General features: G+C 43.5%; 1 protein-coding gene across 1 annotated transcript in view; it reads right to left on the bottom strand.

Annotated features, from left to right (window-relative positions):
- ITPK1 (inositol-tetrakisphosphate 1-kinase) overlaps positions 1 to 26,247 on the bottom strand; it is a 227,932-nt gene extending 201,685 nt beyond the window's left edge. Inside the window, exon 1 of the mRNA XM_054025384.1 lies at positions 25,301 to 26,247. Coding sequence (XP_053881359.1) covers positions 25,301 to 25,395 — 95 coding nt within the window. The 5' untranslated portion in view covers positions 25,396 to 26,247. The remainder of the gene's footprint in view (positions 1 to 25,300) is intronic.
- Positions 26,248 to 26,541: the final 294 nt, after the last annotated feature.

The raw sequence follows: 26,541 nt of genomic DNA on the forward strand, positions 1-26,541 counted from the left end.
CAGATAAAGCTGGAGATCCAATCACACTAATCAAACATCTCAATTTTTTTTCCCCCTGCTAGTTCTAGAATCACACTCTACCCATTATGGTATCATTAAAACTGATTTGTTTCCCCATACTGATGTGAATATGTGTATAATGCACACAGGTCTCACAAAAGAATAATCATCTTGTCTAACCCTCGCTAAAAGCAGGGGGTTGTTAGAGCTACAGGATGCCAATCAACCCAGCTAACTGTACACCCTACTACAATCAACCTGTAGCGTAACTTCCAGCTGAGGTGCCATGTGTTCCCACCATTCCACTTTCATTTTTAGGTCTGTCATTTAACTGAGGGCCTAACAATATCGAACAGAAAGGGTCACGCTGTGATTCTGCAGGGTTTTGCAACAGAAAATGCCCTTCTATCATCACCTCAAAACAAAACTTCCTCACTGTTAACAATGAAGAGTTATTTACACTTGCAGTACATGACAGTTATTATGAACTTTTCTATGCATGAAGGCCAAAATTGGACCTAAACCCATACATAGGTACCTAAGAGTAAAATTGTCAACAGCGCCTAAACAACTTCGAAGCACAAATCCCATTGACTTCAAAAGTACGAATTCTGAGAGAGGAGTACAGCCCAGTTGAAACAATTCCGCTTTCTTGACTACTGGAAGTTCAATCTATCAGAAGATGCTGTCGGTTGCACATATAACAAGTTCTTTGCTTGAGACTGCTATTCTCATAGTAAGGATGTTAATGAGGCTCTAGACTTATCCTTTTCAGTATAGATTAAGTATGAATTTCCATAGTGGGGGGGGGAAAAATCTCAATGTAAAGTCTAAAATTCTAAACAATTAGGAAACTAAAGAAACATCCACTATCGCAATTTAAGACTACACAACGAAAACTAAATAACTAAAACAAATAAAAAGTGTGATTTAAATTTTGTTAAGTAATTTACATAAAAATCATGATATAAAGTTTTAGGGTTTTATTAAACTTTTTTAAAGTAAAAAATAGTTACTTTTATCCACGATGCAAGTAAGATCCTTATCCCATGAAGTCTGGTATTCCGCCTCCAGCAGATGACCAATAACAGATGCTCCAGTATACATCCTCATGCTAAATTTGCCATCAAATTCCTTCAACTTTTATGTCGATATGGGACTTGAAATACCACAGAATTCTTGGGCCCCTGACTTATATACACAGTCAAAACAGGCCAAGCCTTAATTGTATCTTAATCATTAAAATAGACTCACTTCCCTTCTTCCTTAAGTTGTTCCATTGCCTAGAGATGCATTATTTACTGTCTGGACTAAGTTATGACAACACATTTCTTGTCCTATATCTGAGCTGTAAGTTAATGTCACTAAGTCAGTCAAATATTATTGGTGTTAAATCTTTACAGTGGTATAAGTAACTATACCAATAGTGTCAAGCTTCTGAAGTGGCTACTAAGACGAGGACAGTAATACAAGACCCTATAAAGAACAGATGAAGTTGACGATGCCTGCCATTATATAAACTCTCACGATGTTCCGCCCCCCCTGGATGTCAGAGAGGAGGTGGATGAGCTTCTGTTCTTTTGAGACATTGCTTCTTGAGATGCTGAGCCTTGGGTTTGTTGTTGTACTGGGGAGAGCTGTAGGATTAGCACTCCAGACCTCTCTGGAAGTAAACAACTTTTGCTGAAATCACTCTTACAAGAAAGATGTAAATACCAAACCCTCTGATTTTTATCATCTACTTCTGCAGGCCCTTATCAAAATAATCAACCAGACAACGGCATCACAGCATAGAACTGCTTTGTTTCTGGATAACAGCAATTTTTTGTTGCTGTAGCACTAAAAGCAAAATTGCTGTACATACTTGCACAGAGATTAACTGGACTCATCTGAAAAAAAAACCGAAGAGATTACACAAACAATTCTGCCCGAGGTGCAGAGGTTAGAATCATATTAAACGTGGTCTTTAACCCAGTAATTCTAAGGTCTAGTACAGATCCTTTTATATAAAACATGCAACAAATGACAGTTATTTCAATGCACTTAAACTATAGAAACTTGGGTGTTGTCCATGGGAAAACTCAATAACCAAATTAACCAGTTATTTTCCAAGTACTGAGATCCAACGAAGGTTACATAGCACTTCACTGAGCTTCCCAGCTCCTCCCACCCTATCCATCCCTCTTTTGGGAAGTGCAGCTCACATTTGCCTTATAAGACCAGGCACAAAGGTGCCTTTGAGAGACTAAAGTTATAGGACTTGATTCTTCAAGCTCTGCATGTTTTGTATGAGAAAGGTGACTTCAAAACTGGTGGATGCTATCTTACAGGGCACACTGAACAAAATCTCCTATATATTCTCAAAAGGTTTCTCAACTAGAGTTTAACACAAGTTAGAGAACACAAGTCCAATCTGTCTTCCTAAACTGACTGTCAATAGAATAGCTATGCTCTTTGCCCTCCACTTTCCTGATCTCCATTCTCCAGCATAGATGGAAATTTCTTCTACACCTAGGCTTGGAAGGATTTGGATTTTTTTTTTTTTAAATCGGTAATTTTGATAAACATCAATTTCACCGTACGCACACAAACCAATGAAAAAATATTTCCATCAATAATAACTGAAATTTACAGGTAGGCAAAGAAAGAAAAATGCTATTTGAGAACTTAGAGTTTGATTTAAGGCTATTTACTTTGTATATCTTGACATGCAATGTTGACAATTTACGTTTTAACAGTTATAAAGATTTATTTTTGAATCTCAATGTCTGCTGTCATTAAATAGTTTAAAATTTAAAAGATAAAAATGGGGGGAAATGCTTAAAAATAATTGTTTTTATAATTTTGACAGATATAGTCATGTTCGGTAGAATTCGACTTAACACCTCCATTTCGTGGGGAAAAAATTCATGCTTCCTGGGTCCAGTGCAGCGGAATAGACATAGGTGCGCCTTTTGTCAGCTCTCCTGTGCCACCCAGAGTTCCCTATATTTTCACAAGGTCTGAGAAGGAGTTTGTTTAGGTTCAAGTCACATCATGTATCATGCATCCTGCTGAGATCTTTAGTCATATTCCAGTTTCTTACTTCTTTGTAGTTATGGCTCACAACCACTCATTCGGTAGGAACCTGTGGGCCCAGAATGTTGTCTCACAGTGCTAAAAAACCCTCAATAGATCTGCTGTTGTGTTTCTCCCTTTTCTGACTCCTGAAGTTACCTCTGAAAACGTTCACTTAGGTGGGAAAGTTAAATGAGCAAGGAATCTTATCTAGAGAACCAAAAAGGACAACCTGCAGATCACTGCCCAACTTAGAACACTGAGCTCCGCCAAAAGCCGTCAATTCCCTTCCCCTTTTTCAGTCATAAACTATTTGATTACTTGCTTCCATTTTCATTGTCAGAAAGTGACCTGGCCAATGGTTTCTATTTACCCCATTCTAACTGGCTTAGGACACCTAATGACTTTTTTGTGCTACTTTTTAGACACTTGAGAGAGTTGTTAGCTTCCAAGTATTATTTTGTCAAAAGATCCCATTTTCCTGCAGAGAAATAAGCAATCTTGGAACCTCCTTTTACATTCTGGGCCTCATTTTGCTAGAAATAGGTTCTATCATTGGATTGTGAAACACTGTCCTTCTTATGACAGAACCTGCAAGGATGCTACCTGGTCATTGATATATTGTATGCTAAGCATTAGAAAACGGAGTTGCTATCCTCTTCTGATACAATTTTCAGTCAGCAGATCATGCATTCAAATCTCTTCTTTAAATTTTGGGATGAATATCATTTAAAATAAAATCATTTTTATAACAGTAAATAGAAGAGTATTGAGGGCTTGTCTACATATGGAGTGAATAGCTCTTCTCCTTGAATATGCATCCACACATGGAGTTATCAAAGAATAGCTATTCCACATTAAATTTATACCCTCTCTTATTCCAGAACAACTTTCAGAATAGACGAGCCCTGAGTATGTGAGAAAAAGAAGTGGTAATTTTTTAGTTCGAAGGGAGAACACTAGATTTATTTATGGGTAAACTGATGACTCAAGGTTTTCTTTAGACTAGACCAGGTGTAGGCAACCTATGACACGCGTGCCGAAGGCAGCACAGGAGCTGATTTTCAGTGGCACTCACACTGCCCGAGTACTGGCCACTGGTCCGGGGGGCTCTGCATTTTAATTTAATTTTAAATGAAGCTTCTTAAACATTTTAAAAACCTTATTTACTTTACATACAACAATAGTTTAGTTATATATTATAGACTTATAGAAAGAGACCATCTAAAAACATTAAAATGGCACGCGAAACCTTCAATTAGAGTGAATAAATGAAGATTTGGCACACCACTTCTGAAGGTTGCCGCTCCCTGGACTAGACAATAGGAGCTGATCACTCTTGGCTATGGGTGGTGTTCCTTCCAGGGAGCTCACAATGCAATTAGGCTGCTTCAGTATTTTGGATATCAATCAAGGATTTATTACTAGAATTGGTCTGATAACTGTTGAGCTGGGTGTGTGCAGGCATAGGTTCATTAACATCTGGAGCAGAGATCCCCCATGATGCAGTGCTTCCCTGCTTTTCTTGTCCCAGAGTTCAGTGCGGTTCTTGCCTTGGAATCTCTGTTCTCCATTCTGTATGCTAATGGACATGCCTCTCTGCCCTATCTTTGATGCAGATGAGGCTAGAGGAGTTGCTTTAATCTTGTCACCCTTGTCAGGAGGGGTCTAGGTGTGTCTCCTACCACCCTTCACTGCTCTCTGCAAGTCTTTTCTCTGATCGGTTTTGTTTCAAGCAGAGGCTGGTGGGGGAGCAGTGTTCTGTTGCATGGACCAAACTCTGCATCAGTTCCACTGGGATTTCATCTTCTCCTGACTGATCGTGCTGGGGGCTCTGCCTGTCTCCAGCACTCAGGACCCTGAGCTACCACCATCACCTGGGAACCCCAACCAGTTCAAGCTTCATGGAGTGGGTGAGATCCTTCCCTCTCTCTCTGTTTTCTTTTCTACCTCAGGTATTAACCTTTAATAATGTAACTGGTATGTTGGTTTTGGCACTCCTTGTGTAGTTATCACTATTATTCAATAAATAACTTTTATGGTTAAGCTGGTTGCTTCCCTCTCTCTGAACTTTACTCTTTTGTATTTTTAGCTTCCTCCTTTACTCTACAGCAACGCTTCTTTTACCTAAGCTAAAGATCCCTGTAGCGCCCAAAAATACTGTGGGGTTTGCTCCCATATAATTGTAATGTTAAAGTGGGGATAGGGATGTGCTAAACCTGTGGCATATAAGGGTGGCAGCTTGAAAGTGCTGCTTGGCCCAGCCCACTGAGTCCAGGGACATATAAGAGGTCAGCTTGAAAGTGCTGATTGACCCGGTCCACTCAGACTTCCTCTGTTAATGTGTGTTCATCTGGTTCTGGAGCTGGAGGAACCCAGCCCTGGGGAACCTAGGCCCTGCAGGATAGCTCCACTGGGAGGGGACTTGCAGAAGGGAGGGGTAGAGCTCCATATGAAAACACAAGTGACACAAGCAGTACATTGATAGAATTACAGAACGCCCCCTCCCCCAAGAGTAACCCTAATAAATGAGCATACCCCAAAGTAATGGGCAAATCTGGTAACAATGCCAACCAGTGCCAGATAAAGAGCAAGTCGCTCAGAAGTAAGTACATTGAAACATGGGATAAAAAGGAGACAATTTTGCAAGGGGCATGTGACCTGTCCATTTTTTGAGGACCTGGACAGGATTCCACACAACTATAGTACAACCTGTCCCAGGCTCTATTCACCCCACCACTGACGACCCCAGAGGATAAGCAGGAGGATGCCAGAGAGGAGCCATCCCGAGAGCCAGGATCTTTTGTGACTCAGAACTCTGATGATGGACACCTGGAAAGCCAGCCTCAGTTCTGCCCTGCTACAACGACCCAGATTCCTGCCCTGTATCAGCTGAGCCTGAGGCCAAAGAATCAGATCCCCTGGAGGGAACTTTTGGCATGTAGGTACCTATCTTTACCATTTATTATTATTGTGATGCTTCAAAATGGACCAGCTGCAGTCTGTACCACTCACCCTTGTAAAAATAACATTCATTTGTGCAAAATTCAATAGTTTATTGAGACAGTGCTAACAGGAAATGAAATTTGGCTAGTTTTTGGAGGTCACATGAGGTGTAAGTGCACATTGCAGGCCCTGTGAAGGCACAAACAATACTACTTCCTGTTGAGGTACAGGTGCCCTGTAACACACATTGTAGTGACAGTCATTGTAGGATCCTATTTTTCCCTGCACTTTCTCCATGTCTGCGGGGGAGATAATAGCAGAACTTAAGACCGAGAAGCAGCTACATGGCCATGACCCCCAGCAGAGTTTGCCAGCCCCTTCCACTCCTGCAACATTTCTGGGGAGAGGGGCCACTCTGGAGAATAACCTCAAGCGTATCTCCCTGGTCTGCCCTTTGCCAGTCTGAATATGAGCAGTCTCTGCCTCCAAGTCACCTGCCTCAGCGTAACGTCATCAAGAGTGAAGACAGCCTAGAGGGGATTACTGTCCAGCTCAGCCTCCATGTCCCCATAACCCTTCGTTTACACCTCTGACACCTTAGTAGTGCCTCCAGCGCACAAACAAACCTGAAACATAGCTCTCCCTGCCCCCACCCCAGCAGCATGAAAGCAGATATAATAGACTGAAATTAAAAACGCACCCAGCACCCTCTGCTTATGCAGACCGCTTACCAGCTCGGATATTCCCCCAAGAGTGCGAAGAGTCTCAGGAAGGAAAGGTCACATACATACTAAAAAAACCCGCTGAGATAAGAATAAGCAGCAACTGTTCCCTCCCAACCCACTATTCCCATAGCACCTGCAACAGCCAGACCAGACAGTCCAGGACAGGCCTCTACATACTGCTGACAGGCTAGACAACCTGAGATGCAGAAAAAGACTTGGGACAAGGTGTTTGCAGAACTCATGGCAGAGTCACAGAGGAAAACTAGGCTGTACATTAAGACCCAGAGGTAGAAAGAAATACATAAGATCCTTGCCGTTGCCATTGGCAAATCACAGTGGCCAGGGAAAGTGTCACTGTGGCCAAGAACAGTATTGTCATGGTGAAGGAGAGCATGGGAAAAGACACAGATGCAGAGGCAACTCATAGACACTACCCTAAGCCAGAATGCCCTCCTGCTAGGCAAGCAGGCCCTGCAGGCCCATAATTTGGGACCCAGCCATGTCTTTCAGCCCCTGGACAATGCTGGCTTCTGAGACAGAAGCCACTCCTACCCTCTGCATCCCAGCAGAACCCATTCACTTCGGTGCACAGAGGTAGGATCTGAGAAGACACTTGCACCTGGGAGTCCAGCTCTTTTGAGCCCTGCAACCCCCCTGAGAATTTTGAGCTGAGGCACTCAGTCCCAGAGCCTATGCCGGTAAGAGGAGACAGTGACAAGGCATATATTCACCTGTAACTTTATACAATCCCTCCCCCCCCCACAACAAAACTGTTGTGTATTTAAAGTGTTCTTGCTGTTGCACTTTGAACTTTGTTTGCACTGTTGCAGGAATTAAAGTAATCAACTACACACAAATATTTAAGACGATTGTGTTTAGAAAAAAACATTTAACTAACCAAAGATATTATTTCTGGGTGCCTTAAAACTTTGGTGGTTTTTTTTAATTGTTCCTTCATAATAAAACCATTTACAATACATCCATTCTGAGTCATCATATTTTGCACAGAAAATCCTTTAAATAAGACTGAAAACATTGATCAGGTTTTGACAAAAGCACATAGGGAACATCAAACTTCAACCACCCACACGCAATATCCCAGTGTTCGCAACGTCTGCATCTCAACACCCCCAAGATGGGCTAACACATTCAGGCATGTGACTCAAAATACAAACAGGTATCCCTGACAGCATTCCCATGATATGTGTGTGCTCTCCACGGGATGTCTTGCTGGCTGCTCAAGCCTCCGGACAAGTCTCCGCACCTCAGTCGCCCACACGTCAGTAAGACTCAACCCCTTGCTCCTAAATACTGTGCAAAACACAACATGCAGTTATATTGGTTGGAACATTTTTTTCTGCTGCCTCCAACCTATTCTAGAAGCAGTACCATCTGCCTTTCAAATGGCCACACGCACATTTGACTACCATTCTACAACTACTCAGGTGATAGTTAACATGTTCCTTCCTTCTGTCCAAGTGGTCAGCGTATGGTTTCGTTATCTACACTAGGGCATCAGGGGATAAGCCAGGTCTCCCAGAATAACCGGACCAACCTCCACACCATTAATGTCCACAGCTCTCCTGGGGGCAAACAGTTTTCTCCATTCATTTAAAAAGATCCCAGCATCATGGACCCTCCCAGAGCATTTATGTTTGTAAATTTGTCATAGTGACCCGGAAGTCCTTGGAGCACCATGAAGAAATGGACCTTTCTGTTTATATATTATGAGGGGAGGAGGGGGCAGAATAATAGGCACATGGGTTCCATCAATTGCCCCAATGCAGCTTGGGCACCCCATGCATGCAAAGCCATCAATAGTCTCCTGAACAATACCCAGCTTCATGACCCAGTTAGACAGCACCAGATCAACAGCATAGCAGACCTGCATGAGAATAACCCCAGCAGCTGATCTCCCCGCCAAATTGGTTGGCTACAGACTGGTAACATTCTGGGTTGGCCAGCTTCCAGATTGCCACGGTGACCTGTTGCTTCATGGTATGGAGCACTTCATGTTGGTCTGCTCTCACTGCAGCTCCTGGTGAGTTCTGCCTAAGTCTTAACAACAACAACAACGTAGCCCTCCCCACCCTGAAGTTTCTTGCCACTGCTGATTAGCACAGCTCAACAGAACAATCCACTCCCGCCAACCCACACTGGTTTCCCAGACCCAGAAGTGGCACTGAATGCTGCGTAGGTGATCCAGAAACCAGTCCGCCTCGTTCTGCTGCCACCACTTGCAGAACACCCTTCTGCTGCTGCTGCCATAGAATATTCTCCTGCTCCATGTTTGATGGTGCAACAGGCAAAGTCCAATGCAGAATCCGTCCAGCTCTAAGTGCTATAATACAACCCAAGCAGCCTGTGCGTATTCACTCTCGTCGCCATAGCAGCATGAAGAACTGCTGGATCCGTGCTGGTCAACAGCAATTTAAAAATCGGTGCATGCCGGCCCAGAAAGGAAGTATGGTGCAGAGACAGTGGAAACAGAATTTTTTTTTTAATTGAATCCACTGGGCTTCCCACAATTCACAGTGACAATCCCTGTCCACCCACTGCTCAGCAGTGAAGCAAAGAACCGCTGGATGGCATTCGAAAGCACTATCCCTCAGTGCACAACAGACAGACACCATGTGTTTACACCATGCAAATTGAAAACAGAACAGACATTACATGTGCACACTATTGGTGTGACCCATGTACTGCTAGTTACCTGACATGCAGAAGGGCTTCAGATTAAATCCCCTATGGAGAGGCATCCAATGGTACAAAAAGATTAACTAACTTGCCTAAATGACAATAAAGCCTATGACAGAGCCAAGAATAGACTCCCCCCCACACCCCAATTCTGACTCCCAGTCCTGTGCATCTACCACAAGCCTTTCCCCTGCAACCTATCCTCATTCTGTGGTCCACTTCATTTCAGGTTAAGTAATGCTTGAAATATTTGTGAACATGGGGAGGACATTCCAAATATTCCCAAGAGATTGAAATTGTTCACAGCACATTTATTAATGCATAGGATTTTCCTGAGACCAGGTGGATGAGGTAATACATATTACTTCACCTACCTTGACTCTATAATAGCCATGTTGGTTCCAGGATACAACAATGCAGGATTTTAGTCTAATTTTAAAACTGTCTGGGCAGAGAGTGCCTAGCAAACTGTGGGTGAACTTTACATTTACAGTTCAGATGAAGAGATACAACTCCCACTCTTCTGGGCTTGCTCGAAGGAATGTCTCAGAGCTCTCCTGGGCTAGTGTAGGCGTTCACGACAGACATTTTGAGTAAACAATTTAATTTCCTGACATTCTCAGGGGCGATTTTCACATGCAGATGAAATGTATAGGGGGAATGTCACAGGGTGGCAGGCCCCTGTGATTAAAATAAGAAGAGCTCCCCTGTGCCAGAGCAGTTGTCCAAACTGAGCCAATTAAGGAGCTCTTCTTATTTTAATCACAGGGCTGCATTTTGGCTATAAAGCTTGGGGCATTTCAGTGAGGGCAGAGCTAGAAGGGTAACTGCAGAAAGAAGCTGCAGGGAGAAAGGGTCTCCTAAAGTGCTCAAGGAAGGGAGTTGGGGCTGGGTAAGAAGACCCAGTTGAAAGTTTTGTTCTTCCTTTAGAAGAAGGCAGGCCAGGCCTTACATCTTCTCCCACTGGTCAGAGACCAGGAAGAGAGAGTACCTCAGGGAGAAAGGGCTAGGCCTAGCTTATGGGTGGGTGGAAGATTTTTGTTGGATTGGTTGCGTTTTACAACTTTGTGGTAATTAAAAAAAAAAAAAACAGACCCCGAGAAGGGCTGCAATTGGATGAAAGACTGAGGGGTGGAGGGTAAAGAAGACCTGAAGAAGGGCAAAATAGAGGCAGAACACTGCAGAGGTGCCCCTTGCCACAAGGGGGTGCTCAAAAGGCAGCTGGCTGTGTTACAGGGAAGAAAAAGAAAAGGAAATGAACTCTTAACAAGCTTTTGCTACAGCAAAGGAGATCAGGCTAGCATATGGCAGCCCCTAGTCACCCTGCCTTCATAAAAGGCTCCAATAATTATCTCCTGCAGCCCTACTGCCAGCTAAAGACACCCACACAGAGGCAGGGCTTTGCACTTTCAAGACATTATTCAAGACTGAATAATATGTGCTTTAGCTGAAAACACTTCACCTAGATCCCTCTCTCACTGCAATGTGTTAATAAGCGCTATTAGATTGCACCACAAAAAGGAAAATGCTGCCCACAAATGGCAATTTACTTTGATTTAAAAGAAAAAAAGTTTAAAAGCACTGTGTGCTTCTAGGAATGAATATCCTCTGCTAAAACCCCTCACTAAAGGCAGCAGACAAGACAGTGTAAGAGCAGTTGTGCATATCTCTCTCTCTCTCTCTCTCACACACACACACACACACAAATCACTCAGCATAAGAAAAGGAGGCAGGAGTGCCAAGAGATAGGAAATGTGAGTACTGTACTTGATGCTGCAAAAACATTTTTTGAGATTACTATACAGAATATTTCCCTGGGCCAAACATGTATTCAGAATGTGCTTAAAAGGGGATCCTAGTAGCACAGCTCAATGACAACCTGCCACAGTAACAATATTAATTTGAAACAGGCCCAAGTTCCTGTTTTAGTGATTTATATGTTTATACAGGCAGCCAGGACTTAGTGCAACTAGCATGGAAGGGAGACTGTTCTCATTTCTAACCCCAGCCATGTCCCTGTCACTAATTGTGTGTGGTCATGAAAAATAACTTCCCACCACTCCGCCCTGTGTCTCAGATTCTCCATTAATAAAAGATGGGGAGGTGGTGTCTGGGTGTGTACGAGAGAGACATGCATACAGAGTTCCCAGTGAAGTCAATGAAAAGTCTTCCATTGACGTCAGTGGGTGCTGGACTGGGCTCTAAATCCAAAAAGTAAGGATTAGCCTTTGTACTGTGCTTTGATAATAGGAATAATTAGCACTCTTCAAGTCCAAACTGCTTTACAAACATCTAATCAATCTGCACAACAGCACCTCCAGACAGACCGGATCCTCACTTTACATATGGAGAGACGGACAGAAAGGTGAGCAACTTGCCCAAGAGAAGTCAATTGCAGGGCTGGGTTTAGAATTCAAGACTTCATCTTCTAATCCTTTGCTCAAACCACTGGACCACACCTTCCTTTTAAGATGCACATCATCATATTAACAAGAAAGATTATTAATTATGGTAACTGCAATAGCTTTTAAAAAACTAGATGAGTTTCACCATGAAGCTTGCTAACACAGAGCGCTTCTCACTCAAAGGAATGGTATCAATTTGTAATTTAGTCAGTTAAAAAACCTTTTAAACATAGGTAAAAGTAGTTTCAATCTTAAAATGAATTAGAAATCGTTACACCTATCCCTGAGTCCCCCTGCCAAATGTTATGATTTCACAATTACATTTTCCCATGTTTTGTCTTCGCTATTTTTTGAGAAATATCCATACTAAGAAGAGATACCAAAAATAGAAGAAAAGCAATGTAACTGACTATACAAAAAGCACTGACAAAAGCACAAAGCAAACACAAACGAAGTTTTGTCTCTAATCTCTTGCAGTTAGAGTCATGATCATTTATTGCTACTTTAACGGCAGGTGAAAAATTGTCAACAAGGAGTGGGATTAAGTAAAGTGTCACGTTAACTGACTGTACAAAGGAGAGATCAAATCAGAACAAAAGTATACTGTGCCCGCCTCCCAAACAATGCTCATTGTGAGCAAACATGGGGTGCCAGGCTGCTGAGGAAACTGCTGCCCACAGTAGCACAAAGAGCATACAGTGGGGAAGAAAACTTATGCGCAGAGCCCTTGTGGCCCCCACAGCACATACTGAGGTATTATACAAGTATTTAATTTTAAAATAACCATTTAATGTCAACATGCCATACACATGAAAATGAAAGCGCCATGGGTAAACATAACACCTGACAGCACATAGTTTGGCTGAAAACATTTTTTTCCTGTTTTAACATGTAGAATAAAACACCAAGATGATCCTACTTATTTCTCACATGATCACTTCTAGGTCATGCCAGCATCATAGCAGCAGGACTCCACATTGCCAGATGGGAGACTCAGGTTGTATCCGATGCAGGTACTTACACCATGCCCATCAACATGACACCCAATTGCTCTTCCAAGTTAAAAAACATACAAGCTGACCAACATCAATGAAGTAAGGTTTCCTCTCCACTCCAGTGCCCTTTCTCTCGGGACAGATGTATGAAGTTGTATGTTAGGAACTGTTTGGTTTTGATTAGCTATCTATATAAACCGATACCTTATGAGTGACTTTGAGAGAAACGAGGGCAAAGGAGGTGCCCTCATTTTTACATTTGGACTAGAAAGCGGCAAGGTTCCTACATAAATGAGTTCCGGAGTTTTGAGCTCGTCCGCAAGAAAGTCCTGTCCCCAAACACATGGGCTTCACCATTGCTGGGGACAGTTCCACTGCCCCTAAGCAGCAGGGCAGTTGAAATCAATGAACCTCTGTGTGCTATACAAATCCTGGAGCTATACTAGAGCTCCTCCAGCAGAGGAATCAGAAGGGAACCAAAGCTAGAGAGCTTTTTTTAAACAAAACAAAACAAAAAAAGTTATTTTCGCTGTGCTGACAGCTTAAACACACTTTTAATTGTTTGCAGTCTTGTTAAATCAGCTAGCCAGCAAGGATTTCCACTCCCCCTTTATCCACATTTTCGTGGAGAGAACTCCGCGCACTAACTCCCTCACAAACAGATCCTCGGAGCTCACAGCCCAGAATGTCATTCACAACAGAAACGACAAGAATAAGGGGAAAAACCTTGCTGAAGTATTACGTTTTCCCACCTAACAGCACCCTATTTTTTTAAATCATAATTAAAGCAGTTGCGTTTTTTTAAAATTTTGAATACAACATATAAATTGAGAAAATTGTGAGCAAAATATTCATGAGTTTCTCCCTCCAGCACCATTTTCCCCAACTAGTTCTATCGCTAACCCATGTGTAGGGCCAGCAGGCCCCAAAGAAATTTTTTGGAGGGAGAGAAAACATTATGCACAGATGGTGGCAAGTACCAGAGCCAAAATACACTTCCCTTCTCTACCCAAGATGTCTCAGAACATGATTACCAGTATAACCTGTTCTATATTGGACACAAACCCCAGAAACAAGGTGCATCATCACACACCTTGAAAAAGAAGAGGGAAACAGTATGAAAGCACTGAATTGGATTATCAGTACACACGTAAGACTACATGCAGTGTCTAGATGAAACAGCAACTTTAGGCCAGTGTGTTTGCGTTTTCTCTTTCTCTCACACTCTTGCAAAGCACAGTCTCAGAACATTTTCAGCCATATGTTCATTGTTCAAACTAGAGCTGATCTGAAATTGAGAATTTTTCCCCCACCAGAAAATTCAAATTTGTCAAAACCAAAACTTTTTGCAGAAATATATCTATTTTGACAAAACTTTCATCAGGAAGAGAGACAAACAAAGAGGGGAAAACAGTGGTCAGGGCACACATCTGTGACAGCCAGATTCAAGTCCTTGGTCTGAAACAGTCAGTGCAGAGAGACTTGAACCTGGGTTTCACACATCCCAGGTGAGTGCCCTAACCACAGACTATTAGCTATTGTTCAAGAGGGGTTGAAGAAGAGATGATTTTAAAAAATAAATAAATAAACAAAAATTTTGAAAGACCTCAATGCCAAATGGAACCAAATGCCAAAACCTTGAAATTTTTCACAAAATGGAATTCTTGTCTTTCAGCCAGACCTAAACACATTGAAGTCTGTGGTTTTCTTTAGCAACTAAAGTTTATTTGAGTGACTACAGTGCAAGGACCTGGAAGCTTTCATGACTAAATACTGCACCAAACCAGCACTGCAAACTAACAGAAAACAAAAGAGGCTGCTCATTCTCAATATTAGTCAACAGGACAAACACAGATCTTGTTTGGAGTTGAAACAAGAGCTGCACTTCCTGGACTACAGAAAGGTACACGTTGCTCCTGTATTATCCTGTACTTTGCTCTGTGAAAGCCACTATTAGTTACCATAATCAACTGAACCTAGCCAAAAAACTGTATCTCAGGAGTCCTGGCTTTTCTCGGTCTTTCACTAAAATTTGTGTGCGTTCATGTGTGTGTTTTACACAAGAGCCCCTACTGCTGTCCTGGGATATGCAAAATTTGATGGCTGTTTAGTATAAGGATAAAGACAGACTGGCTGACTTTTCTTTTAAACAGGCCATATCTGCTGGGGGGAGGGACGTTTTCCTGAAAAGAAAAGTGTTTGAGAAACTGTTGGATTATTTTGCAATCCTTTTAACTAAAAAGCTAATTAACATTTTTCATTCATCAAAAAATGTTTTTAACATAAAAAGTGTTTATAACCATTTAAAAAAATATTAAAACTGGTTACATTTTGAACCCTGCAAAATGGAAGCAAATTCAGAATTCCTTGTAAAATAATATATATTTTCTTGAAAAATAAAGAAAGAAAGAAAGAAAGAAAGAAAGAAAGATCATAGCAGGACCAAGACTAAAAAGGGACAAGAACACACCTGATATCTTTCAAATCTCTCACCTCTCCATGATGCCTACAAAACATCCCAAAGCAGCTAGGCTTCTAGTACTTTGTGCTCTCGCTCACCCCATCTATTTGTTGTGGCCATGTGTTCTCTTGTCATACACTTAGGCCCTGATCCTGCAAATGTGAACAGGTGGACAGACTGCTGCACCAATGCAGAGCTGCACTAACCTGAACAGGCCTCCACATGGGTGTAGTGGTCCCTTGCAGGATTGGTTTTAAGATTGTAAAACCTTTGGAGCAGGGACTGTTTTTTTGTTATGTACGTGTACAGCGGGGCCCTGCCTGAGGCATCCAGGGGCTATTGCATTACAAACAAATGGAGGAGCAAGATCCATTATTATTTACATACATCTCATATGTTTTAATCTAGAAAGGTTAAGGAGAAATACTACAGAGTCTCACTCAAACATTTAAAATAGTACAGCTAGTATATTTCTTAAGTGTCATCACTGTACTAATTGCTGGATTTGTTAATATATTGCTGCATAATATATTCCTTATATAGTGCTGAAGCTGATTATATATCATGGCCTTCCCATCAGAACACTTGCCCCTTTATGCCCTTGTAATGAAGCCATGCTGACAAGATAAGGAATAAACTGAACTATGATATCGGTTCTTGTAACAGTAGAAGTCACTTACGAGTGGCACAGTGAGACACAAAGCATTTTATCACTGTGGTTGGGATGAGGTTGGCCAATTACAAACTAACACTTATGATACTGTCATTTCTGTCCAACGCTGTTCCGCACACACACACCATTTGTTCAGTTAGCTATTAACTGATAATCTCAACTTGCAGATACCTTTAGCAAGGTGAGGCAGAAGTAAACATCATTATATACTCAAAAGCAGCAGTTTCGTTACCATGCTGAACTCTTTTAATTAAAAAAAAAAAAAAAAGTGTCTGAACTATTTAATGTAGTACTGTTATATCGCATTAAAGCACTCTAGAGAACTTTTAGTGCACACTAGCAGGGTCCATATGGACCAATTAGTACACAACATGTTAGCGAGGTTTAGAAATTATACCCTCCCTACTGCGTGTTGCTGCTCCTTGTAGATAAGCCCTAAATTATACTGTGTCTTGTACTCAACTTCTCTGTGTCTCAGTCATGTCTCTCGCCCCACAACCAGGCATAATATTTTTGCTGTGAAGTTTACTCCAACATGTGTAAAGCATTTTAAAATCCTTGAGTGGAAGGTGCTAACAATTAGCTATCACTGCATTGGATATCATGTGTTTTTATGCATAAATACCTTTAGTTTTCAGACTAAAATGGACCCACCACACTATCCATCACAGCTAATCCCAGTTTTGCACAACCTCAACAACTTGCTGGCCAACCACTGCCAAGGATAAGTCACTAAGTCATTCAATTCTCAATATGCTCTGCCATTTTAGTGCTTGTTAAATACGTAGAGCAAGTTGGGAACATTAGACACTAGTGACTTCAAAAAAATCAAAGCTGATGTAGTTAATTTTCCACTCTCCCTCTCCCCAATCTCCTTAATTTCAGAGGTGTTTGTAACTGTCAGGGGAATTATGAGCCAACATGAAATCAAAAAGCTGTTGCCAAATACCGTTTCCACTGAAGGTAAAGGAACACATGTCAATATTAAAAACCTCAATGTTACAACCTCATTGGCCTCTCCATTCTAACACTTTTCTAGGAAGTGAGGTTGTGTAGTACAGCAGTTCTCAACCTTTTTCTTTCTAAGCCCCCCACAACATGCTATTAAAAACTCCAGGGCCCAGCGGGGGGGGGGGGGGGGGGGGAGGGAAGAGACTCGGGGCTCTGGGCCGGGGGCTTGAGCATACGTGCAGTTTGACTTCTATTTTGGGTGGACAGGGGCCAGCGGGGCTTGAGCCAGCTCCGCACAACAGGCTCTGGGGAGGGAGTGCCAGCTCCACCCGCCTGTCTGGGTTGAGGGGGGGGGGGATGAAGGGGAGAGGGCTGTGTGCAGACGGGGGGGTAGCACAGGGTGCAGGCAGAGGGAATAGCTAGGGGCTGTGTGTGGACAGAGGGAGTAGTTCAGGGTGCAGAGAGGGGGGTAGCTGGGGCAGCTCAGGGTGCAAGCAGGGAGGAGGCAGCTAGGGGCTGTGTGTGGACGGGGGGACAGCTCAGGGTGCAGGCAGGGAGAAGGCAGCTAGGGGGCTGTGTGCGGACGGGGGGGAGCTCAGAGTGAAGGGAGAGGGATAGCTAGGGGCTGTGTGTGGGTAGAGGGTAGCTCAGGGTGCAGGATGAGGGGTAGCTAGGGACTGTGTGCCAGGAGGGCTCCCCTGCGGTCCCTGTTCCGAGGGCTCTGCCAGCCATGGAGCCAGGTCCGCCCCCCGGCGGCTCTTACTGCCTGCGTGAACAAATGGGGCTGGGAGTTGAGGAGCAGCTTCAACCCCCTGTACCAGCAGGCAACGAGGGAATGCTACGGCCGCCTGCTCCATGTACCAGCTAGAGCAGCAGCTGTCCCACACTGCCTGGCTCTAGCTTCCCCACTCCGACCTGGCCAGGGGGTGGGGAGAGAAGGAGGTGGGAAGGGGGGGGTTGGAACTGCCCCAGTACTGCCCTGCTCTTGCACTGTAGTTGTGTGGGGGGGGGAGGGAGGAGAGACACACCTCTATGTCCCCACCCAACTCTGCCCCTGGCTTCAGGGCTTCTGTCCTGTGGGGAGCACCGGGGCTCGGGGCTCCAGAATTCAGCCCTGCTGCTCCCGGCTTCAACCGGGCAGGGGGCACCAGGAATCGGGACCTCAACCCCCCAGCTCCTGACTCACAGGAGGTGCTGAGGCTCGGACCCTAGGTTTTAGTCGCAGGGCCCCATGGAGCCCCTGAAAGGGTTTGCGGACCCCCTGTGAGAACCGCTGGTGTAGTATATATAGGCCTTATACTTCAGCTCACTAATTAGATTGTAACATAACAGGTTTAAATCATCATCATCTTTGTAACAATGATCTTGCTCATCAAAATCCAAAGGGCTCCATATGGAGTGAAATTGATCCAGAGAAAAATAGCTTCTGATCTTCATTATTCTTTAGTATGGTCCACACTTATTTAAAAAAAAAAAAAATCATCTTCAAGATGCTCTGGGCATAATTAGTAAGGAGACTTTCACTAAGAAATTGACATTTTAACATGACTTTTCTAGACTGGAGAAGGAAACGCTTGTTCTTACACATTTTAAAAGATATATTCTTGTTGCTTAGCACCCAAATGTCCAGCAGAGGTAAGGCCTCTTTAAAATATTGGTTTTTAGCCTGACAGCACTCTTTCAAAGGAACCCAACTTCAACTCCTTTCCCCCCTCCCCCGGCAAACCATAGATAGTCTAATAGACTGAGAAAAGGTGTGGGACCTAGAGTTCTTGGGCACAGTCAATTGGAACATACCAGCTGCAAGGGCAAGCAGTGTTCCAACTTCTCCTATCCTCCACCCAAACTCTTGTTTGCCAGCTGGAGCAGGAGGGGTTCAGTGCCACAAGGGAATGCATGAACAGGACCAGGATGAGTGTGCAGAACTGGTGTGTGTTTGGGAAACAGTGGAAGGAGCTTTCTTGTTGAACAGGAGGGGGGTAGCTGGGGCTGTAATAAAAGGGGGAGACATCCAAGTTCCCTGAGGGCTTTCAAGTTACCAATTCAGAAGTCAGCATGGATCAAGTGGTACTCTTACCTATGCGGCACTAGATCAATAAAGATCAAACCATCATTTCAACTTGTCCCTCCTGAGGTGAAATTCAGCACCTTTGTGTGAGTTGACCCTGCTTCCAAGCTCTAGATCCGTCTCTGCCAATGACTCAGTTAAATGTGCAGTTACGACCAGAAAAGTGTCACCTTCTCACTTTATAGATCAGATCCCAAGGGCCTTCAAAGTCACAGCTGCCAATTTTACTGATCTCAATAAACTGACTACCTGTTACCTCTGCAGAGCCAACGTGGCTATGGGAAAGCAAGCTGGATTCGGTTTTGACTCACTTCACAGGAATCATTCATTCAGTTCCAAACCATTACTACTGGTGCTCCCACATGAGCCAAGACACAGCTTGACTTTCATCTACCAGAGGAGGAATAAATACCTTTTAACTTGCAAGATGAGGAAATTGAACCTGAAGTTACAGCAATCTCAAAAATGGAAGCCTAAAACTGTCATTTTGAGAGAGACTCTTAAGAGAACCACCACACACTTTAATGTTTTCCTCTGCTGTAAAATGGGGATACTACTACTTAGAGTGCTATGAAGACTAGCTAAAGTTTGTATAGTAATTTGAAGCTATCAAACACTATAAAAGTGCTAACTATTACATCTGATCAGGTAGAGGGCAAAATGCCAGCCACACAAATAGAACCACTATTGTGGATTACTGGATTTATGAATGAAAAATAAAGGGGATAAGAAGAAATATGTACCAACAGAAGAATGCTTGTTTCACATAGCGATAGACTGGATGCATCCAAGCCAGGTGCTTATTTTTTCTACATCTGCATTTCAGATGTCTTGCTCCACTGTTTCACTGGGATATGTTCAGTGTCATCTTAAAAGGAAACCGTCAAGTTTTCAGAGGAACAGCATGTTATCTGGACTGTATCACAGGATGTACAGTATCAATCTTCATTCTCCTAATGTGCAGTTCAAACACTTAACTTTCCGGGGTTTTCTTGTAACTACACCAACCCTAAAATCTCACCTTAGATCAAACCTCTGTCTCACAGATTAGTGCTTACATTTAAACCCTCCCCAAAGTCAAGAGTGTTGATTTCTGAATTAGTAAGGAGCCAACAAAATTGGAAGCAGAGATGCAGGAATTAACATATGCACATACTAGGAACTACTTTTCAGGAACCTTCTGCAATATAAAAAGGCCAGATTTGTTATCATCCCAAATCAAACTGCTTTGTGGAAAAAAGATGTACCAGGAAAAGGACTCTTGGCTCCTTAATCTAAGGTAAATTACTGTTAGTCCACTAAACACAGGCATGTAATGAAAATATTGATTATTTGAGCCACTCCCGCAGCCCAGTGGCTGTGCTCTGTGATCCTAGGGAGTAGTTAGGATCCTAGAATGAAGCAAACACACTGCAAACTTTCTTTGGGGGTGGAGGAAGATGACCCCCTCACTTCCTTGTGGCCAGTGTTCACAGTGGTTTCAAGAGGCAGTACACCTCTGTCTCTCCATGACTAGAAGAAAGGTCACTTCTGCAGGAAGGAGCATTGAACCCCCATGCCTCCAAAAGGTCATCAGTAGTTCACTCCTACCTTCAGTATAATTTCTAACACCTGACGGCTTGCAGCTATTGGTGAGAATTGCAGACAAAGAAGCTTTACTCTCCTCTACTGTCCATTGACTTCTTGTGATATAATATTGCACACCAGTGTAGGTAACAACTGGAGCTATTGACCAGCATGCCTATGTTTAATTTTTATAGTTTCTACATAGGGTGACCAGCGGTCCCCATTTTATAGGGACAGTCCCAATATTTGGGGCTTTTTCTTATATAGGTGCCAATTACCCCCCACCGATTTTTCACATGTACTATCTGGTCACCCTATTTCTACAGTCTTTAAAGCCAACTGGCACAAGCCATGCATTTAACAAAATCAGTATTTAGTTTTTTGTGGGGAGCTGAGGTTAAAGAAAATTCCGAGTTCTTCCTGGAAAAACATGCAATATACTTAATGGTTTGCTATACAAAGAATATGCTTAATTTAATATTCTCGGATCAAAATTATTCCTAAATCTCTGTATCAAATCTCATATTTGGCCTCTTATGCTTAGTCCAGTAAACACAGGAAACACAAATAAAAGTTCAGAACATAAAAAAAAAAAAAAAAAAAAACACCCCTATCTATAGCTCTGACAGTAGTGTTTACCCCTGTTTTATGATGCTGGTTTGCTAAGACTGGTAGCTTATAAAATGCTACTAGGGAGGTTTAACTGCACAAAGGGCAGCTAAATTCCACAGATCACAGAAACCAGGCTGTAAGAACTGGAGAGAAAGGGTAATTGTGGCTTAAGAAAACACAATGAGCCAAGTGGATTCACACAGTTCAGCTACCTGAAGAGAAAAAACAAAAAAAAGGCACCACAGGTACAGCAGAGTATGGGGGAGAAGAGGGGACATATGTACATGTGCAATGCTCTAACTCACCACTGTTATTTTCTAGTCCCATAAAAATATTCTTACCCTAAAGCAACAAAAACATGCTAGATGACCAGTGAAACCAGTTTCTATGGCCTGAAGTACAAGTGACACATGCACTGTAGGAGGACTTACTCAAACACTCAAGATAATGAAAAGAATGTCCCCTTTGTGTGGAATCCTAATAATGAAATCTTATCCATGTGGTTTTCTATAGAAAAATGGATTGGTTCAGTGGAGGAACACTTCTGACATTGTCTACACTAATCAAAAATCCACAGCCTGGAGACTGTTAGTTATTATTGGTATTACTATAGCACCTAGAGGCTCCAAACAAGATCTAGTGCCTTCATTTCTTCATATTTGTCAATCAGTGGCTGACTTGTCACACAGATTTCTTAGCAGGAAAGCAGTTTGGTTTGTTCACACAAGGGGTTGTTGCAACTGGTGTTCAGCAAGTGGAGTTTCTGTGGAATCCCTCATTTACGTTTTCTTATGTTGGTGGAAACTGGCATAAATTGATTCTCACAATTACTATGCGAGAAGCACAACTTCTCTCATCCACTTTCCTCTTTTGTGGAAAGAGAAGAGCAGCACCAAGCGCTCTTACTCTCATCATCGGGACACTGAAATGCACAAATGTGACTTGGCATGCAGAGTAACAAGATCTACCATGCCACTGAGTACACCCTCAGACAGATCCACAGCTAGTTTGCTATTACGTTCTCGCCACTTAGCCTGGTTTGGGTGGAAGTTCTGGGACTCCTGGTGCCTCGCTACTGTCCTCAATGCATGGCTCACTTTCTGATGCTAAACACCCCAGCTCTCTGTGAAAGCCCTCATTTTCCTTTGGGAAAGAGGTCTTTGTAGATGCCTGAAACTCCCCATTAATTTCAAGGGTGCAGAGCACATGGAACTCATCTCAGGATAAGGCCCATATCCATCTATAGTACTGATATGGCCCCCTATTACCACAGTATCCAAGTACAACACAATTCTTTATTGTGTACGTCCTCAATACCCCATGAGGTACAGCCTTCTTGCTATCCCATTTTACAGATGGAGAATGGAGGTAGAGAGAGACTAAGGCTAGGTCTACACTACCCGCCTGAATCGGCGGGTAGAAATCGATTTCTCGGGGATCGAATTATCGCGTCTCGTCGGCACGCGACAATCGATCCCTGAATTGACGCGCTTATTCCACCAGCAGAGGTAGGAGTAAGCGCCGTCGACGGGGAGCCGCGGAGGTCGATTTTGCCGCCGTCCTCACAGCAGGGTAAGTCTGCTCCGATACGTCGAATTCAGCTACACTATTCGCGTAGCTGAATTTGCGTATCTTAAATCGATCCCCCCTCCCCCCCGTAGTGAAGACCTGCCCTAAGTGACTTGCCAAAAAAAAAATCTCACAGGAAGTCTCTGGTAGAAGAGGGAATAGAATGCAGATCTTCCCAATTCACAGCCTAGCATCTTATTCATTGAGCCATCCTTCCTCAACTAGGCCTTGTCTAAACCGGGGAAATCCATCCAGAAATATTAACTGGTTTTAAAAAGGAGTTGGAGCACTAGCGCAGACAAGGCAAAAAACAGATGGGCCAGTTTTTAAAACCAGTTTAGCTAAACCACCTTTCAGCAGCTGTACTTTGAGACTCTGGACCAATTTGCATTTCAGTGCCAGTAACACCCATTAACATAATTGTGCAGTAAGTGTGGAAATTATAGAGCAGTGTTACGTAATACAGTAATACAAGTGTGCTATGTGGAAAAATGAAAACTTACAAGTCAGTCAGAAAGAGAAACAAAAAGGTTTGAGGAGAAGAGGGGAGGGGGGCAGAGAAACTTGGATTCCTACACAGAGGACTCAGAATGCTGGGTAGCAGACACTAGGAAATAGAGTAGAATCTGCGTTTGTTTCGAGTCTAACATAATAGCCCTATTAGTTTTAGGTTATGAAATCTGATGTACACTAACCATCAGATCCTTTTATAAGCACAGGAAAAAGTGTACAGCACCAAAATGAACCAGAAAGTCAGTTAGGCAGGGCTAAGCCTCAGCATCAGTCATTAATAAAGCAGTTTGTTTGTATGACCAAAAAGGGAAATTATATATTAAATTGGAACTTGTGATCTATTTACATATAGTAAATTTACCCAAAATCTTATTTCTGTGAATTTTAATAGAATACAAAGTGATCAGAACACAAACTGACACTTTTCTGTCATTTGGTTAAATTGCTTTTCCATTTTCCCCTTCATCTTTACAGAAAGAACCTGTGGTGAAAGTTCCTTAATCGTAAGTGACGTTGGCCAAACAACTTTAAGAAAAGAGAAGACTCTTAATAATATACTCTTAGTAGCCCACGAAAGCTTATGCGCTAATAAATTTGTTAGTCTGTAAGGTGCCACAAGTCCTCCTGTTCTTTTTGCGGATACAGACTAAAACGGCTGCTACTCTGAAACCTCTTAATAATATGTATTTCATAGTAGATGATACCAAATTTTAAAAGTGTGCGTGTGTGTGTGTGTGTGTGTAAACGGAGTGGATTTAGGAACAGTAGTTAAATAAGAGAGCTATTTTAAAATTGGAAAAAGTCTAATAAATGACTCTGATAGTTCACATTTGCCAGTTAGTTGAAAACTCTTATCTGACATTTACTCTTTGTTCACTCACAGAATCAAATTAACAACAAATTCTATTAAGCAATATAGCATGTGTCCTTGTAACTACATGTAATAGTAGCTGTAAAAATGAAAGAGTAACCTGTAGTAAAAGTCTAACATCCCACCAATGGAGGTGAATACAGGCATTTACATTAATGCAGAAATCCCCTAAGCATCTCTGGGAAATTAAAATCTTACACAGGGACTGAAAATATTCTAAAATCCCAATATTTTGTGATATGACACCCAGAAAGTTAACCAGCCACCCACTTGAAATTTATTAACAGGAGCCATCATGTTCCTCTTTTGAATCCCATCAAATTCTTTAAAAAGTCTGATTTGGATTATTTTATCATGAAAACAGGAGAGCTCAAGGAGGGATGTGCAAATAGAAATGTACGCCAGTCACAGAGCATGACTATGTCTCATCCGCACTCAAACACACAAAACCACAGTTCAAATTCGAGTTTCTCAGAAGTTTGCAACATACTATGGTAAAAGCCATAGCACCAGTACCAGGCATATGAAAAAGGGAAGCAGCGAGACTTCAGATCAAGATCCAGAAAACCAGGTTTGGGGTCAAGGGATACTGAATAGGTAGGGGGTGGAAGTCATGCATGCAGTCTGCCAAGAAGACTGTTAATGTACACTACTCCTCGCTTCCCCAAAAGAATGGTACATGGATGCCTGGGTATCAGTTCCATTCTGCCAGGCTACTTCCAGCCCAGGGGAAACTGACACCATGGACAGTTTAAGATTTCTTACTTCTTGTATGCAATGTAGAGGAAATAACAAACAACATTAAAGAAAACCTTTTTACACCAGTCATAGTAAAGGTCAACTTAATGCAGCCTGACTACCAAACTTCTTTTTTGCCCCTGCCCATAATGAAACCGCAAGTCAATAGCATGCTTTCACATCACCACTATGCCAGGCATTGCTTCCATGACAATCCTAGATCCAGGCTGTTAAAATTTATGACTCAATTTCCAAGCAGCAGTCACCCTGCTCTTAAGCAATACTATATCATAATTGCATGTTAATTTGATAACCAGAGATGCGGCTGAAGGCCCACAATGTCAAATGTACTTTTGGGGGGGGGGGGGGGGGACACAGACTGTCAAGTTCTAGTGAGACAGAGGAGGTTGATTCCCCCCCACCCCCCATAGCTCGCCAGGATTTGTTCCTTACCTGCAGAGCTCTGCAAAGGCCTGAAAATTCAGCTTCTTGATCTTCTTTTCACTCAGCCAATAACCAACTCTTTTCCCTTTCAGAAAGGTCTGCATCTTCCCTTACCCTCCAGCGGAGTGGGGGTGGGGGTTATTTTTAAAGGAGGAAAGAGAAATGCCTTGTACACAAGATGCAGCAGCTTGGTACTCGGTGCCTCCTCCCCCAAAAAAGAAGTCTCTAGAGGGAAGTCATTCAGTCCTTGGGGTGCAAAGAACTCTGAGATAGGCAAAACGGGAAAATCCAGGGGAGGGGCTTTAATATTTCATATGCACTTGAGTTTTAAAGCAGAGACTTACAACAACAACAAAATCAGATGCTGTCTCGGAAGCCGCTAGCAATATTCCCGACGGACCCGTGCTTGGCTGGCTCGGGCAGGGTCCAGGCTCTCTGAGCAGCAGTAACTTGCAGGCCCTCCCAGGAAAGGGAAAGCGGAGAGGCTGGGAGGGAAGGTGCCTCTGGTGGAGGGGAAGCTTCTACCTTCTGAAATCCTCCTCCGTGCGCCAATGGAGCAGCCCGCAGAGCAGGCACAACGCCGCGGCTCTCCGAGCAGCACCCCCCAGGCAGCAGCGGAGCCCCGAGCAAGCCTCTGCCCCAGGCTGCCGAGGCGAGCCCCAGTGGCCGTCGGGCTGCACGCCCGGGGATCCGGAGACCAGCTCGCTTCCTTCCCCCGCTGCTGCTGCTGCCGCCTCTCACGTCTCCATTTGCCCGCTATTCCGAGCCGCCTCCACTTCCTCCTGCCGCTGCTGGTTCCTCCTCCCTCCACCCCCAGAGCAGGAGGGTGGGCGAGCAAGGACACACCCTCCCGGGGGCTGCGCCTCCTGCCCGAAGGAGAGCTTGCGAGCAGCAGCCCGGGCCGGCCGGCACCCGGCTGCCCTACCTAGTCCCCGCGTCTCTACCGCGCAGCAGCAACCTGCCCAGACTGACCCTGGCAAGGGGGCGGGCAAGGAAAAACTGCTGCGGCTGGACCTGCAGGGGGCAGCACTGGGCTGCAGCTCCTTAAAGAGACAGCACACACACACACACACACACACACACACAGCCTCCCCTTCCCCCGCTTTTAGGGCTGGTCGTGCCAGACTAGTGTTCTCTCCTGGGGCCTGGTGGAGAATGGGGTTTGAAAAGTGTGGTTTTCCAGTGCTAAACGAGGAGTCATTTGTAAAAGGGGAGGATGTGAAGTCCCGGGGAGGGGAGAGAAGAGGACT

This window comes from Malaclemys terrapin, chromosome 4 (genome assembly GCF_027887155.1).
Source record: "Malaclemys terrapin pileata isolate rMalTer1 chromosome 4, rMalTer1.hap1, whole genome shotgun sequence".
Classification (NCBI taxonomy): domain Eukaryota; kingdom Metazoa; phylum Chordata; order Testudines; family Emydidae; genus Malaclemys; species Malaclemys terrapin.